Below are 16,367 nucleotides of genomic sequence, written 5' to 3' on the forward strand. Positions count from 1 at the left end.
AATCTTAAGATAATTTAAGAAGAGTAAACCTGGGGGGAAAAAACACTACTGGTGTTTTGGTGTTTATCAGAAATATAATTTGTGGTAGTTTCCCAGATGCCAGCATTACTGTGGCAAAATATTTAAGAAAGAAAAATCAGTATTTGCATATATTCTCTTTACTTAAACGTATCTTCCTTAGACCTTTAGCCCGCTCCCTCTGCGGTATACACACGTCCTCCTCTCTGCCCTTCGGGCTCTTTGATGAAGGCAGTGACATTTTTGTGTCACGTGCTACTGCGCACGAGTAACGAATGCTGACTAACGATGGTAATGAGGGGACTGAGACAAGAGGGAACTTGACAACACAGACAATAACTGAGGTAAGGTATTATGACAGGTCCATCTTTGGGCACATGCTCTGACAATCTTATTAAAGTCACCGGAGGCCTCACTCCCACGTGAGACTCTTCGTCCTCTGAGGAATGTTGACAAAGTGGGTCACGAAGATAAGGATGACAGTATAGTCTGTCAATTAAACAAGATTTTGAAAAAGAGATATGAAATATTACAGATGTATCTCTATTAATTTAAAAAATAAGTAGGATAGAATTAACACTTAATCCTTAGTTAAATTTGGGAGAACAGATAGATGATACAAGGGACTATAAAAGTTGCCTTTAAAGAACCAACATATCCCAAATGTGGGAAAAAACTAATCCTTGAGGGTTAGATTACTGTGTAGACCCATAAACTAAAGTATTAGGAGAGCAGAACTTTGGAAGAAGTGACTTTCTAAAATTATGTGTTCTTCCTACGGGTGCTCATCCTTAACTTGTTGTTGTGTTGGGAGCCACATGCCAGGCCGGTTCTCTACTTTGGTATACATTTTAGAAATACCGAATTTCCTAAAACATTAAGTCAGTAGGATGAACACAGATGCTGGAAGGAATGAATGCCACCTTCCATATAGTTGTCTGTCAGGGGGTCTCAAATTAAGATATTGGTTGGGAATAAGAGAATCAGGATAGGGTCTGCTGCAAGAGAGAGCCAGGGTCCTTCTTCAAGTGTTTAAGAGTGGCAACCCTACATCTTAATTTCAAGGGCTGGCCTGAGGTTTGGGTTTAAAAAAAATATTTGGTTTTTAATTACATAAAAGAAATAGTACACTTACTATTTCTACTAATAGCCTCCTAGTGAGAAAGACAAATTTGTAAATCTCTCCCCAAATTTAAACTACTCAGGTTTGTTTAATTCCACAAAAGAAATAGGCCACCCAATAAATTCCACTAACAGCCTCCAAGTAAGAAAGACAAACTTGAAAATCTCTCTCCAAATTTTAAAGCAACAAAAGCAAAAATAGACATGGAGACTCCATGTAATGATAAATCTTGTACACAGCGAAGGAAACGACCAGTGGAGTTCCAAGACTACCTACTGCTGGATCACAAGGTAGTCTTATTTTTAATTTCTTTGAGGAACCTCCATACTGTTTTTCTTAATTGCTATATTAATTTACATTTGCGCCAACATTGCGCAAGGGCTCCCTTTTCTACACATCCTCATCAACCCTGGTTATCTTTTGTCTTTTTGATAAAAGCCATTCCAACCCATGTGAGGTGACTTCTCACTGTGATTTTGATTTGTGTTTCCTTGATGACCAGTGATGTTGAGCAGCTTTTCACATACCTGTTGGCAGTTTGTATAATCTTCTTTTGAGAATGTCTGTTCAAGGTCTTTGTCCATTTTAAAATTGGATTATTTATTTGCTTGCTATCCAGTTGTATGAGTTCCTTATGTATTTTGGACACTAACCCCTTATTAGATATATGCTTTGCATATATTTTCTCCTATCATCTAGGTTGCCTTTCACTCTGTTGACCTTCTCCTTTGCTGTACAGAAGCTTTTTAGTTTGATGGAATCCCACTTGTTTTTCTTGCTTTTGTTGCCCATGCTTTGGTGTCATCCAAAAACCCACTCCCCAGACCAATGTCAAGAAACTTTCTTCCTATGTTTTCTTTTAGTAGTTTTATGGGTTCCAGGGCTTATATTTAAGTCTTTATTCTGATTTTTGAGGTAAGGGACCAATTTTATTCTTTTGCATGTGGATATCCAGTTTTCCCAGCAGCATTTATTGAGGAGACTCAATAAATGAGTTGTTTCCCCATACTGTTTTTGGCGCCCTTGTTGAAGACAGTTGACTACAGATGCATGGACTTTTTCCTGGGCTTTCTATTCTGTTCCATTACTCTACATGTCTGTTCTAATTACTATAGTTTTGCAATATATTTTGAAATCAGGAAGTGTGATGTCTCTAGCTTTGTTCTTCTTGCTTAATGTTGCTTTGGCTACTTGGGGTCTTTTGAGGTTCCATATGAATTTTAGGATTGTCTTTTCTATTTCTATAAAGTGTGTCATTGGGGTTTTCATAAAAATTGCATTGATTCTGTAGATCACTTTGGGTAGAATGACCATATTAGCAATATTCTTCCAACCCATGGAATCATGGGTTTCTCTTGAGTTAAGTATAGCATTTTAAATTCTCTAGTCCCATAAAATGTCTATGAAGAAGTATAAGAAACTATGTGCCAACCAGCAAGAATCTTGTGAAATGTTTCTTTTTGGATTATTAATGGCAGGCAGTAACCTTTCCAATGACCTTAATGATCTAGATTTGCACCAGAGGGGTCATAACCGGATCCCCAGCCAGAATTACAAGCCACGGGAAGGACAGACAGGGCTGAAGTCGAGAGGGCCACAGTGCCAAGGGGGAGTACCGAGGCCTGGGTGGAAGTGTGTGCTGAGCACCAGCAGGGGAAGAAGTAAAAAAGCAGGGTAGTGTGTGTTCACTGTTTTTGGCTTCCACGGCATCTGATAAGTATTCTACCAGACAGCAACAGAAACACAGTGCCAACACGGACTTTACATGTCTTGTCCAATCTCCTACCTTCGCCCGCCCTCTACAAGTCTGACTGCCCCGGGCAGAAATAATCCCCGCTCCACACCGGTCTTTATTTTTATCTTTTCTTGCAAGTCGCCCACATTAAGAATCAGGAATTGCATGCATGTGTACATATATACATATGTATACATATATACATATCTATGTGTATAGCATACTTATTTGGAGAAAAACATTCCTTTAAAATGTTAATTTGTGACAGTCCATGTTCATATACATAGGAGAAACAATGGTGAGTGACATTACAGCTGAAGCTTAATAACGTGACACCCCAGGTTGCCTTTTCCATTTCGTCATATTGCATTTAAGTTATTTTATATTACTGTTAATTCAAAACAATATTCAAATTTCTAAGCACTTAAAATGTGAACACAGATACTCCCGTCAAGTATAAGATAACATGGTATTTGGGTTTTATTTCATTTAAACTCACGTGAGTTTGATTTTTAAAAAGCCCATTTGTAACAACACAGGTCTTAAGATGAGAAGAATCTACTTTTGTGTTGAAATTTCCAGCTGCCATGAGAGGTGGTTTGAAAATAACAACTACCGCCATGACCAAGGTCCCCGTGTCACACTGTGTGCTCATTTACTAGTCATTCAACAGAGGCTGCTTGAGCTTCTACAAGGCACTTTAGTAACATGAGACGTGGGGACAGGTGAAGGAAGAATGGAGAGAGAAGAGAGGTGGGGGACCTGGGAGGCTCGGTCCCTGAATATGACATTTCACTGACTGTTAATATAACTAGTTTTAAAAAATAGTCTTTAACATAGAGTTTACTTTGAATCTTATTAAAAACTGATATATTAAAATGTCTCTATACAGGCATTACTACAATTTTAATAATGGAAAACAATATATCAACAAACTGAATGTTTCTCATATAATTGAATCAGAGAAGTTTACAGCTGTAAGACAACTTACAGATCACATAGTTTAACTCCAAATTTCATACTACATCTATTTTTATTTGTTGGTTCACTTTGCATTCTCAAATGGGAATCAAATGAATACCATAGGACTTGAATTCGTCTGTATCCTCAAAAGGAAAGAAAAGACCACTTTCAGCAGGAAAGCTGGCCATTCCTTCCCATTAGTTTATCAAATGCAGAATGTCTGGTCTGTTGGCCGGGACTGACAGGTTCACTATTATTGCTTTATCCCAGTAGGTCTTGAATCAGTAACTTTACTAAATATTACAAGGTTCACCTCATAGTGTTTTAATTCTAGTATCAATTCACATTTCAGGATTCACTGCTTTCATATTATCTTGGCAGCAATTACATCTATTAATATGTTACATCTTTCATTTATATGCACAATGCAAGTATCTGAAACTCTAAAATAAACCAGTCACCAAAAACAACCTTAAAAAATATTTTAAGTATCTACTCACTAAAATTCTTAATGCTGTTTTCTTTTTGTTTAATTTGCCTAAGTAGCCAGGTATCTGTTGTCATTATTATATGTAGTCTTGATTTTATTTTATAGAGCTACCTGAATATACCAACTGAAACACCGAATACTTTGATCTGGAGGGAGTAAAAGAAATAGAGAGGATTATGCTGTATTCTGCGGTGCATGAAAACGCAACTGCTCTTACGTAACTAACGCTGCCTGGGAGCTAAGGAAGAAGCAAGAGCTTTCCTTGACCCCCACAGTCATGCCAGGCTTCTCCACGGCATCGTGACCTCTACAACTGGGCAAGAAAAACGGTCTGGTAAGGAAAAAAGAATCCATTTAGGGGTATTGTGCAGTAACAAAAACAGTGGCTACCAGGAAACGCAGTTTTTTGCTGATGTAGAAGCAGAGGTTTAGAGAGATGAAGAAATCTGCTAAGGTCACAAAAATAATAAGCAAGCTCCTAAAGGCAACGGCTGAAACTCAGTTATCATTCTGCCCAGAGAGCCTCCGATGCGGGACGTACTCAGCACTGGTGGGGTGCCTGTGTCTCACTTCTGATATCAGAAGTTTTTGGTTTGGTTTCAAGTCTGCTCCAGAAATGAGCTCGCTCTCTCCTTCTCAAGTTAGGATGGGGACAGTTCTTTAAATGAGAGGTAGAGTTACAATTATTTTCTCTCTAAGTTATGCTGACAACTTACAGGGTAATATTCTTTTGAAAAAGTGGTACATTTATTTTTAAAACGATGCCCCCAAGAGAGACAATGATCTTTCATGTGATCAATTCTTTATCAAATCCTCATAAGTAACAATAGAAAAAAACCCATGTTATATAACATAGCAAAACGGGAAGCCTTCCTGTATTGTTATATTTTCCCCTTCTTAAAAAAAAACAAAAAACCTTATGAAACAAACACCTGTCTGGAGTTAGGCCCAGCTGATTTTTTTTTTTCTTTAAATTTCACCTTGGTGAATGCTTTTACCAAAGGTATAAGACACTCTTGGCTTCACTCTGAAATAAAATTTGGCAGCTGTTCAGCACCACAGAGCAATGTTACATAACAAGGCAGTTCAAGAAACAAAAAAAGAAAACCACATTGAAATGAGGCTTTGGTGAGTGGGCTCGTGGTTGGGCAGAACACCCTTTTACCAACATAGACAAGAGTCAATGGCAAGGCCACATGAACAATTATTATGTAAATGCTCAGGGTTTTTCCCACAATACACCTCCAAACTGTATGTGCTTACATAGCACAGCAGCGACCTTCCGAGGGAACGTTTGTGTGGGAGAGAGCTGCTTGCGCCACAGAGTCTGAGTTCTTGTGGGGATGTTCTTGGAAGCCAAGTATGACCCCCCTCCCTTTCTCTCTCTTTCAAATAAGATAATGCCACCCCACAGAAACATTTCTTAAATAACAAAGAGTAATTTCAATGGAAAGAGTCAAATTCTGAGACTTCTGACCTTATTAGCAATTCTAAAGCACATGTAATGCAACTCACCATCTAACACAGGCGTTCTCTAGCGTACCTTTTTTTTCAAACAGCATGACCAAGCTGGTTTTAATATTTTAGCTCCAGAGAAGGAAGGAGAGTTACTTTTAAACATGATTTTTTTTTTTTTTTTTTTAGAAAAGACAAGTATCTTTAAAACAGTGTGCGTACCAAGCTGAAAGTCACAGTGGGCACCAGAGTCAGCACATTCTGGCTCCTCATTAAAGTCATGTGCTAGATTAAAATGGAGAAATACAACCAAAAAAAGAGAATAGATGCTTGTTTATGCAAACCCTTGAAAAGACCTATTATTTAATATTAATCAATACTGATAGAAAGCATGTGCAATGAACTTGACTTAACACTAAAAGGCACCCTTAATAGGTCAATCTGTTCCTACTGAACACACCAGAGGGTATGTCTTTGGAGATTTAAAAATCTTGGCCATTTCTAAACAGTATGCTTAGTTTCTTGGTTAGGAACCTAAATGGTATTTCTGTGACCTAACAAACATATGAACTTTATATTTGCAAAAGGATTTATTTGGGATCACTTTCCTGATAGAACCCCTGCCTGTCCAAGGTGTATATCATGCAGGAAGAGACTGAGGCCTAGTAAGCTGCTTGTGTTGTTTAGATTCATACATGGAGGACGTGGGTGAGACGGGACACTACTGGCTGAAAGGTAAGGCCTTCAGATTGAAGAGGGAGAAGAAAATGCTACTTGGTTTACCTTGGAATATTAGCAATCTGTACATAGTCCATACCTTTTGGAATTCATATTTTATCCTAGAATAACCTGAATATCACAAAAATCTATTCCTCACTATGAAAAAAACAGAACATATTGGGGGCTTTGTATTTAGCATTTGAGTGAAATAAATGCTGGTGTTAAAAACAAAGATGAATGGCAAATTGGGAATCAAATTTCCGACTACGGAGCCTGGTAGATTCTATCTACTGAATAAATGTTGAATAAATTAATAAATGGAAAAGCTGGGTTTCCAACTTTATCATGTTTTGAAACTAGATATTCCCAATATAAAACCGAATGACATGTTGTCTAAACTAAAAATATGCTTGTCTCAGGAACTTCACCATGAAGTTGTTTCACTACTGAGAAGTTGCTAGAGAAACGCCAGTGCCTCTGTTCACTCATGAAGTGTACCTGGGTCTCAAGCATGGCCTCACATTGCACGTTCTGTGAATTAGGATGCAAAAGACAGAACTTCAAATGCTATAAATACAGGCAAGATCTACACACAGCTTGAATCAACACACATATCATTCTGATAAAAGATGATTAAAGCGCAGTTGGTAAAAGACAGTAACACAGTAATTTAAAACCACACACACAAGGTGAAAACAAACACTCAAAACTGAGGAGAAGCTGCTAGCGTCAGCAGCATCCACATTCCCATGGCAGTCAGGCTCCTTTCATCGTGGTCAATTCATTAACGGAGGAGAAAAGACAGAAACGAAGGAAAATGCAGACCATCTGCTCGATCCAGATGCAACAGCACATGACTCTTACATCCACAGCTTTTCCCAGAAACTAATGGAGATCGGGTCTCATCTCCCCCGTAGTTCCCCAAAAGAGAGTTAGACATATTTACATCCCAAATAAAAACACCACCAAAATTATTAAATGAGACCTTTCAAGTAACAGTCAATACTTTTACCACTGAAATACACTGATTAAACAGAATACTAAATCAGCATCAGAGAAAATGGGGCTGGATTCTCTGAGCTGTATTCTGCTTAAAAAACATCTTCATTCCTTAAACAGCAAGAACATTTCAGTCCAGTCACCCTAGTTTTAAAAAGACATCAGCAGATAGTCCTTTAACACTGTGTATTTCAAGGAAGGTACATTTCCTTTCTTATAAGAAGAGGTTAAAAAATATTCTTACCTTAAAATTGTGAACCTTTTCATATTTTGGAATTTGCTCATTTTCTTTCAGAGTTGCTCTTCTAACAAGTGATGTCAACTGCGAATAAGCAAAGAGTTTCAGAGGTTGCCAGATTGTCACAGACGACTTTTGAGAACCCAGTTTCATTCCCAAGGCTGCTATCAATAAATCTTGCTGACGGCCCTCTTGTTTTGATTTGTGAACTGCAGCTTTATTAGTTTTCCTACCCGACCAAGACTCTTTGGATGGCATTTTTGGAATTCACAGGAAAGAATAAAACCTATATTGATCTATGTCTGTCGATGAACTCTGTTCAGCTAACAAACGAGCATTCTGCCAGCCAGCACAGAGCCCTGCCCTACAGAGAGCTGCAGAGAAACATCACAGAGGTGGAGGAGGATGATGAAGCACTTCTTAAAAAGAGGTCGACTAACCAGAAAAATTCTTCTTTCTTCTTTTTTTTTTTAAAGGGCTCTATATTTAAGCTTCTGAAAACTTAAGTCTGAACAGAAATAAAGAGTCGATGCTAACATACAAACATTTAGCATCTCTCTATCCCTTTTTAAAAGCCATCCAATTTTGACAAATGATACATTTCTAAAAGCTTTCTTCTCTATTGAATATATTAACATCCATTCTGAATGAAAGATGCCTACATACTGCCTGCAATCAGTTTCTAGCGACAGACACCCAGTGCAGCCCCTAGCAGAGGGTGGGGGAGGGGAGGGATTTGACATGGAAGGCTGCATTAGACTGGTCACTGTAAGAGAGGAGACAGCCAATGAAAATCAAGCAACAGTATTTAAGTACTGTATTCCTCAACTCTGTCTCTGTTTCTCCCTCCTCTCATGTAAGATTTTCTTGCTGGCTCAAGGAAAAAAGAAAACCCACAGTGGGAAGACAATGAGCAATGAATGAGTCATGCATCATTACAAAATGGAATATATTGCTACCTATTAAAAGCAAAGGCAAATTAACATGCAGCACCTGGTTTTAAAAAGAATGCACCACTGCCAGGTAAATTATGAAAGGCTGATCTATACCCCACACTTGGTGCATATGGACTTGGGTTAGTTAACTAAAACCAAATTTTATTAAAGGTGAGCAAAAGCTGATAAAGCATTTTGATGAAAAACAGAAGGAGTTTAACTAGGTACCATTTTCATGTGGAACAAGGAGCATGCATATAATATTGCTAACACTCTAGGGGGGCAGTTTTGTCTCCCTACCATGAATCAGTTGTTTTGTTGTTGGTCTATACTTAAATAGATCTAACTATGTTTTAATTCTTAGCCTTAATATTCATTATTCAAAAAGCTTGAAGCCAAGTCACAGTGGGGGCCAGCTGGGATAATTCCTCATGTACACAGGTCCCAGATGTGGTGTAACTGGGCTTACAGCAAGGACCCTTGGAAGTTTGCTGAGTAGAAAGGGGGGTGCTAGGGTGCTCATGAGTTGAAAGAATTAATATTGTTAAAATGTCTGTACTACCCAAAGCAATCTATAGAGTCCATGCAATCCCTGTCACAATACCAATGACATATTTCACAGAACTAGAACGAATAATCCTTAAGCTTATATGGAGCCACAAAAGACCCTGAATAGCCAAAGCAGTCTTGAGAAAGAAGAACAAAATTGGAGGTGCCATGCTCCCTGATTTCAATCTATACTACAAAGCTACAGTCATCAAAACAGTATGATACTGGCACAAAAACCAGACACACAGCTCAATGAAACAGAATAGAGAGGCCAGAAATAAACCCATGCTTCTATTGTTAGTTAATCCATGACAAAGGAGGCAGGAATATACAATGGGGAAAAGGCAGTCTCTTCAATAAATGGTGCTGGGAAAACTGGACAGACACACGCAAAAAAAAAAAAAAAAGACCACTTTCTTACACTATATACAAAAATGAACTCAAATGGATTAAAGACTTAACTGTAAGACCTCAGACCATAAAATTCCTAGAAAAAAACAGTAAACTTATTGACATCGGTCTTCGCAATATTTTTTGAATGTCTCCTTGGGCCAAGGCAACAAAAGCAAAAATAAATGACACTACATTGTACTTAAAAGGTTTTGAACAGTGAAAGAAACCATCAACAAGATGAAAAGGTGACCTACTGAATGGGAGAATATATTTGCAAATGGTATCTCCCATAAAGAATTACTATCCAAAATATATTTTAAAATCCATACAACTCAACATCAAAAAACCAAATAAAAAAATGGGCAGATGACCTGAATAGACATTTCTCCACAGACAAGCAGATGGCCAACAGACACATGAAAAGATGCTCAATATCACTCACCAACAGGAAAATGCAAATCAGAACCACAATGAGATATCACTCCACACATGTCAGAATGGCCATCATCAAAAGACAACAAGTCAGTCTTGGCGAGAATGTGGAGAAAAGGCGACCCTTGTGCACTGGTGGTGGGACTGTAAACTAGTGCAAGTACTATGGAAAACTGTATGGAAAGTCCTCAAAACATTAAAAATAGAACTATTGTAAAACCCAGCAATTCTACTTCCAGGTAGTTATATGAAGAAAATGAAAAGAGTAATTCAGAAAGACATAGGCACCCCTATGTTCACTGTAGCATTATTTATAATAGCCAAGATAGGGAAGCAACCTAGGTGTCTACTGATGAACGGATAAAGATTTGGTGTGTGTATGTGTATGTGTATGTATAGGTACAATGGAATACTGCTCAGCCATTAAAAAGAATGAAATCTTACCATTTGTGACATGGATGGACCTAGAGACTATGTTAAATGAAATATATGTCAGACAGACAAGACAAACACCATATGATTTCACTCATATGTGCAATCTGAAAAACAAAGCAAATGAACAAATAAAATGAAACAGAAACAAACTCGTAAATATAGAGAAGAAGCTGATGGCCGCCAAAGGAGAAGGTGGTGAGAAGATGTGAAGACAAGGGGAAAGGAATTAAGAAGCACAAACTTCCCGTTATAAAATAAGTCATGGCGATGTAAAGTACAGCACAGGAAACAAGGTCAGTAACATCGTTATAAATATGTATGGTGATAGGTGGTTATGAGACTTATGGTGATCAGAAGGTATGTAAATGTTGATTCACTGTTGCATATATGAAACTAACATAACAGTACGTCAACTATAATTAAAAATAAATTATAAAATTAAAACAATTATTAAAAATAGTTTTTTGAAATAAAAATTTTAAAACAGAAAGTGGGGTGGCTGGGTAATACACTCAAACACAACTCTGTTTAAGAGCAGTACCTATACTGTTACGATGATGCTATCAGAAGCTTCTCACGCTGGTTCCTTAAATGTCTCCCATCTGTTCCCTCATACTATAGTAATTAATTTAACTTATTATGATTCCAATATTACATTGTATTTAAAGAATCTAAAACTCTATATTTAAATGAATTCAGTCCATTTGCTTAGTGCAAACAATTTATCCCAGATTTCGTAATCTGCAGGGGGTATGTGCCCAGTGCAAATTCTCATTTAATTAAGGCATGAAGAGGTCCTTAAACTATGCTAAGTATTGGAAATACCAAATAACTGATTTTCTCAACATTCTCCAATTTTTTTTATTTACTTGAGTCTATAGTCCCTTGTTTTTAAATGATTTCTTTTAAACAATTTCTAAGTTATTATAGAAGTTAATATTTATATCTACAAATATTTCATTTCTATAAATTTATACTCTCATGTGATTAATGAGAGACAAAAAATACTCCCATTTCAAGAGAAAATACAATGGAAAGAATTTTCCTTGCCTAACTTAAATTACTCTTCAGCTGAGACCTAGATAGTCATGTGATGACTAAAAATATAAAGGCCAACCAACTCCTCAGCCATGTGCGACCTGCAGTGAAGTTACCCAGTTCTCAGTAGGCACCAGATAAAAACCGACTGCCATGGCAAATTTGACTGTAATTTTTTTCTCCAACCATGCTTAACAAAATGTTTAAGTACTAGGTTAAAGAAAGCAATCACTCATATAACCCAGGCAGCTTTCTTTTTCTTTTTCTTTCTGAGTATTTCTGATCCAGGGCTTTTATCCCCAAGTATTTCAGCTATAGTAACCAAAATTCAACCAAAGCATAAAAATATTAATGGGAGAGTCATCCAAGAAAGAGACAGACTCATAGAGAGCAGGCTGACAGCTGTTGAGAGGGTGGGCGTTGGGTGGGTGGAGGGATCAAGTGAAAAAGGGAAAAAAAGGAAAACTCACGGACACGGACAACAGAGTGGTGACTGCTGAGTGCAGGTGGGTATGAGGGTATAAAAGGTGATGGATGGAGACCTGACTTGGGGTGATAAATACATAATACAGTGTACAGATGGTGTGTTCTAACACTGTGCGCCTAAAACCTGTATAATTTTGTTAACAGTGGGGAAAATGTAGACAACTGTACTTGAACAACAATAAAAAAAAAGTGAAGAAAATTAAATTAAAAAAAAAAGAAATACTGGATTAACTACAACTGGGGCAGCTACCTAGGGTAGTAAGGAGATATTAAACAGCTCTGGTAAGAAAGTTCTTAGCTTCTCTCAGATGGCTGGGGTGTGGTCACTATTATGCCTTCAATAACTGCAACTATATTTCTACATTTTGCTAAAAAGCTCTCAAGTCGTAAGAACTGCTAACTCTACAATTCAGAATCAGACAAATGTATACTAGATGTCCATATCTATCTACTTAAAGAGTTAGAGTAGCTATAAATTATGATTATCATTTATTAATTATTAAGTACTTATGTGCCAGGCACCCTGTTAAATTCTTTCCATACAGAATCCATTAAATCCAACAAAAAACGCCTACGAGGCATATATCTTATCCTCATTTTATAGCTGAAAGAACTGAGGCCTACAGAAGTTCAACTTCCCGAAGCTGTACAGCCAGCCGGCAGAGGGTAAGAGTGGACTCTTGAACACTGTGCTATTCCCACCCAAGTGAGAGGACACCGGAGTCTGAGGGTAACTGTTTTCTTCTCTCTATCTGTTCAAGGTGGTTTCTCTAGTTATTTTCTTTTCAATTTTGAGGAGTAGTAATAGATGGCAAGGCAGAGCAAGGGACAGTAACAGGGGATGGTAAGAAAAGTAATAGTAACTAAGATCTCTAGATCTCAAGTTTAGTACACAGTACATGCAGTAGACAATGCAGCCTTCTAGTCTCCATTCAAACACCCCCTCCTCCATGAAGGCTTTGGTGATTTGCACAAATCAGATGTGATCTCGCCCTTCTGTGAACCTCAGAGCCTTTCACTTGTTCATTAATTATGAGACATACCACATTGTACCTTACATCACAGTTAACCTGTGTAGCTGCTTATAAAGAATTGCATCTTATACATTTAATATAAGCCTTCAATCTAGCACAGTAGCTTGTACAAATAAAGGTTCAACAAACATTTGGTTAAAAGAATAAAATCAAATGAAGGCGACTATTTCATTGGGAGGGGGGGAGACAATATGTTACAATAAAAAGATGGGATTTGAAATCAGAGCACTGAAATTTGAATCCTGCCCTTAGATTTCCTTGGTGTCTTGGTTACCTCGTCTACACACTATGGATAGTCATACCTACCTAGCATGTACTGGGCAGTTTACAGAGGATGAAACGTAGAAGAGGAAAAGACCGTATGAAGACAGTAAACACTCGCTAAATGATAGTATTAAGGGGGTGCTGTACCAAATAATGCTGCAGGGTATGCTGTGTAGTGTAAGACAAAGGTTTCTGCCCTCAGGAGTCTGTAGATCAGCCTACTTTTGGTTTACACCACACAAACATGACTGGAAACTCCGCCCTTCCCTTTATATTATGGTCTCTACCAAATCTCCCAAATTTTAGTTCTAATCCTATCTTTTAAAAGGTGTAAAATGACATGTATGTTAGTTGAGGGGGCAGGATTGGGGGGGGGGAAGGCCTAAAGGAAAGGAGATTCTCTGCCTTTGTTAAGAGTCCAGGTAACAACGTCGAAGGCTTCATATTGTTGTCCCATTTGTTAGTCACAGCACTTCTGGAAGCATGCTGTATAACGGACATGTTATGGATGACGAAATGCTCAGAGTGACTTGCTCAAGGCCATAGTCAAGAAGATCTGAAGTCCTCCTTGTGTGTGTGCACATGTTGGCTTCAAAGCCTGGCAGCTGTTTCTGCTACCTTTAATGAGAGGAGGAGATAAACCTGAGGTGTTTGGGGTACAGTCCCCTCATATTCTGGTTCTATAAAGTAGAAGGAAATGGCTTCACTGGGTGGGGACAGGGCACTCATCCCACAAAATCATTCTTTCTGGAAACACCCCCAATACCTAGCTTTTTATTTTGACTGGGAACCTTTGGCCTGTCTTAGACTCCGGCCATCCTCGACACTGACATCGCTTCTGTAATATTCACCTGAACGATGGAGAAGCAGATGCTCAGGGCGATTAAGTGCCTCGCCCAAGGTCGACTACCTGGTATGTGGTGAGGAGAGGGTATGACCCCTGGTCTGTGTGACTGCGAGTCTGTGTCCTTCCTCCCACCCTGCCTCTCACATTACCTATGGTAAAACGCAATTTTTGAAAGGCTACCTATCGTTTGAATAAATTTCTGGATCATTTATATTCTAGCATGCCTCAGCACTAGCCATTTCAGTACTGCTTACATCTGAATTTACAGTATCTACCAGATTCATCGTTTAATCAAAAATTTCCAAATGCATTTGAAAACAAACATTAGAGACTTCTATGTAGAACTCTATAAACTCCTTAAGTTATATGGAGATCAATAACTTTTTATTTTGCAGAGAAGCTTACACCTTGCCAGGTTCTGAATTTTTATGTCACTGGCATCAGTCACATCATAATTCCTAACTCGTCTTCATTACATAGCTCGTCTAGGACTAACTTAATATCCATGTAAACAGACAGCAATCAGGCACGCAGATGCATTCATTTCAGTGGACGGTGAATTTAAATTACACTGTAGACACTACCAAACTGCACACACTTTCACATGTCCCCTTATAAACACAAGACATTCGAAAACAATGCAAAGAGAAAAGTACAGCCCTGCATCACTATTCTTTCAAGAAACAACAGAATGATCAAATTCTCCAAGTGACAGTTTTGAGGGGGCTTTCTGCACTCTGCGCGAAGAACCCCAGGCCTGAGGGGTGGGGGCAGCGGCACTCAACCTGGTTTCCGAGCCTCGTTCTGACCGACACCAGCCAAGCCTCTGACTTTTCTAAGTCCCAGCTGCACCAAATGAATCCCACGGTCTTCTCTACATTTTTCACAGAAATTCAGAAGGGAAAAAAAGTTTCACATTCAGCACACAAGGATGTAGAGCTCGGTGTGCTTCCGTGGGGAAGGCCAGCCCAGCTATCTCCAGGGAGTGTCCGCGGGGTCGCGCTGCCTAATTTACTACATGTGGACTCTTGTCCAGTACTCAGTCCTGCAGGCGTGGAAGGTCATTTGTCAGCCCGAGGGGGTCATACCTACTTCTCAAAGGGAGACTGACAGTATAATACGAAGATCATAAAACTGAGAGGTAGAAGGAAAACAATGGTTGTCTAGTTTATACGAGAATATGAGATACAAAGCGGTGACTGTCAGCCCTGTGTCTGGTAGAACACCTACACTGGAAACAAAACAAACTAGGATGCTGATAAGAATGCAATCAGAACAAGTGGAGTGGGTTTCATGAACTGAATATTTAATGCGCAGAGTTAAGACATCTGTTGAATCTTCTACAATTAGAACAGCCTTGCCAATGAACTAGATTACACAGTGTCCGTTTTAAATCGGTGCTTACTTAGATGGACATAAGCAACTTCTGCATCTTTAAGTCTCCTTTTTCCAGGTGTCTCTTTACTATGATTTTTCATATTTCTGCCCAAATATCTTGGGTGGTAATCTTAAAGTTAATTCATAAGAGTCTTATTTTTTTTCCATGTATAAGTTCTTAACGAATACTAGATTATAGCCCCAATATACTGATAACAACTTACATAATAGGATATAATAAAATAATTGGCCAATGTTTTCTTGTCCTGAATTATGTAAGCACAAGTTAATATATATGTAATATATATAAAATTACATAATAAAAGTAAAATATTCTAGTCTAACACTCTCCAGTTTTCGGCCACTGGCAGCGATGGTTGTATGGTGGTAACATTCTTGGTTCCTCTAACAAGAAGCTGAAATTAGCCTCTACGGGAACGTCTCATTTCTGCCCCCTAAATGAACTTGAGGGGATTTTTAGGGACATGTGCCATTAACATTTTGGCTTTTGTTTTACCCAAATTTTTGATACCTATTATCTGAGAGATTTAAGGAAACATTATTGTTCTGTAATAATAGAGATGAAATCAAAAAAGCTCTAACACTGTATCAACAATTAGGGACTTAAAATCCAGTGTAAAATTCTTGTATCATAAATGTTTTCACTATTTCGAAAAGCTTTTAGCTGTAGTTTACATATGGAATACAACTATTGGGTCGGCCAAAAAGTCTGTTTAGTTTTTTTCTATAAAATAAAAGACATATTTTTCATTTTCACCAATAACTTTATTGATTTGGATATTTTGAGTATGTCGGCTGTCTCCTGCTGTTGGCTT

General features: G+C 38.2%; 1 protein-coding gene across 4 annotated transcripts in view; it reads right to left on the reverse strand.

The window, feature by feature from the left end:
• The window catches only part of CHN1 (chimerin 1), a 156,340-nt gene that overhangs the window by 33,991 nt on the left and 105,982 nt on the right, over positions 1 to 16,367 (reverse strand). For all 4 annotated transcript variants that reach the window (XM_053918791.1, XM_053918793.2, XM_053918792.1 and 1 more), the window contains one exon: positions 7,748 to 7,825. In XM_053918791.1, the coding sequence (XP_053774766.1) occupies positions 7,748 to 7,825 (78 nt within the window). The remainder of the gene's footprint in view (positions 1 to 7,747; positions 7,826 to 16,367) is intronic.

This window comes from Desmodus rotundus, chromosome 2 (assembly GCF_022682495.2).
Source record: "Desmodus rotundus isolate HL8 chromosome 2, HLdesRot8A.1, whole genome shotgun sequence".
NCBI classification, from domain to species: Eukaryota; Metazoa; Chordata; class Mammalia; order Chiroptera; family Phyllostomidae; genus Desmodus; species Desmodus rotundus.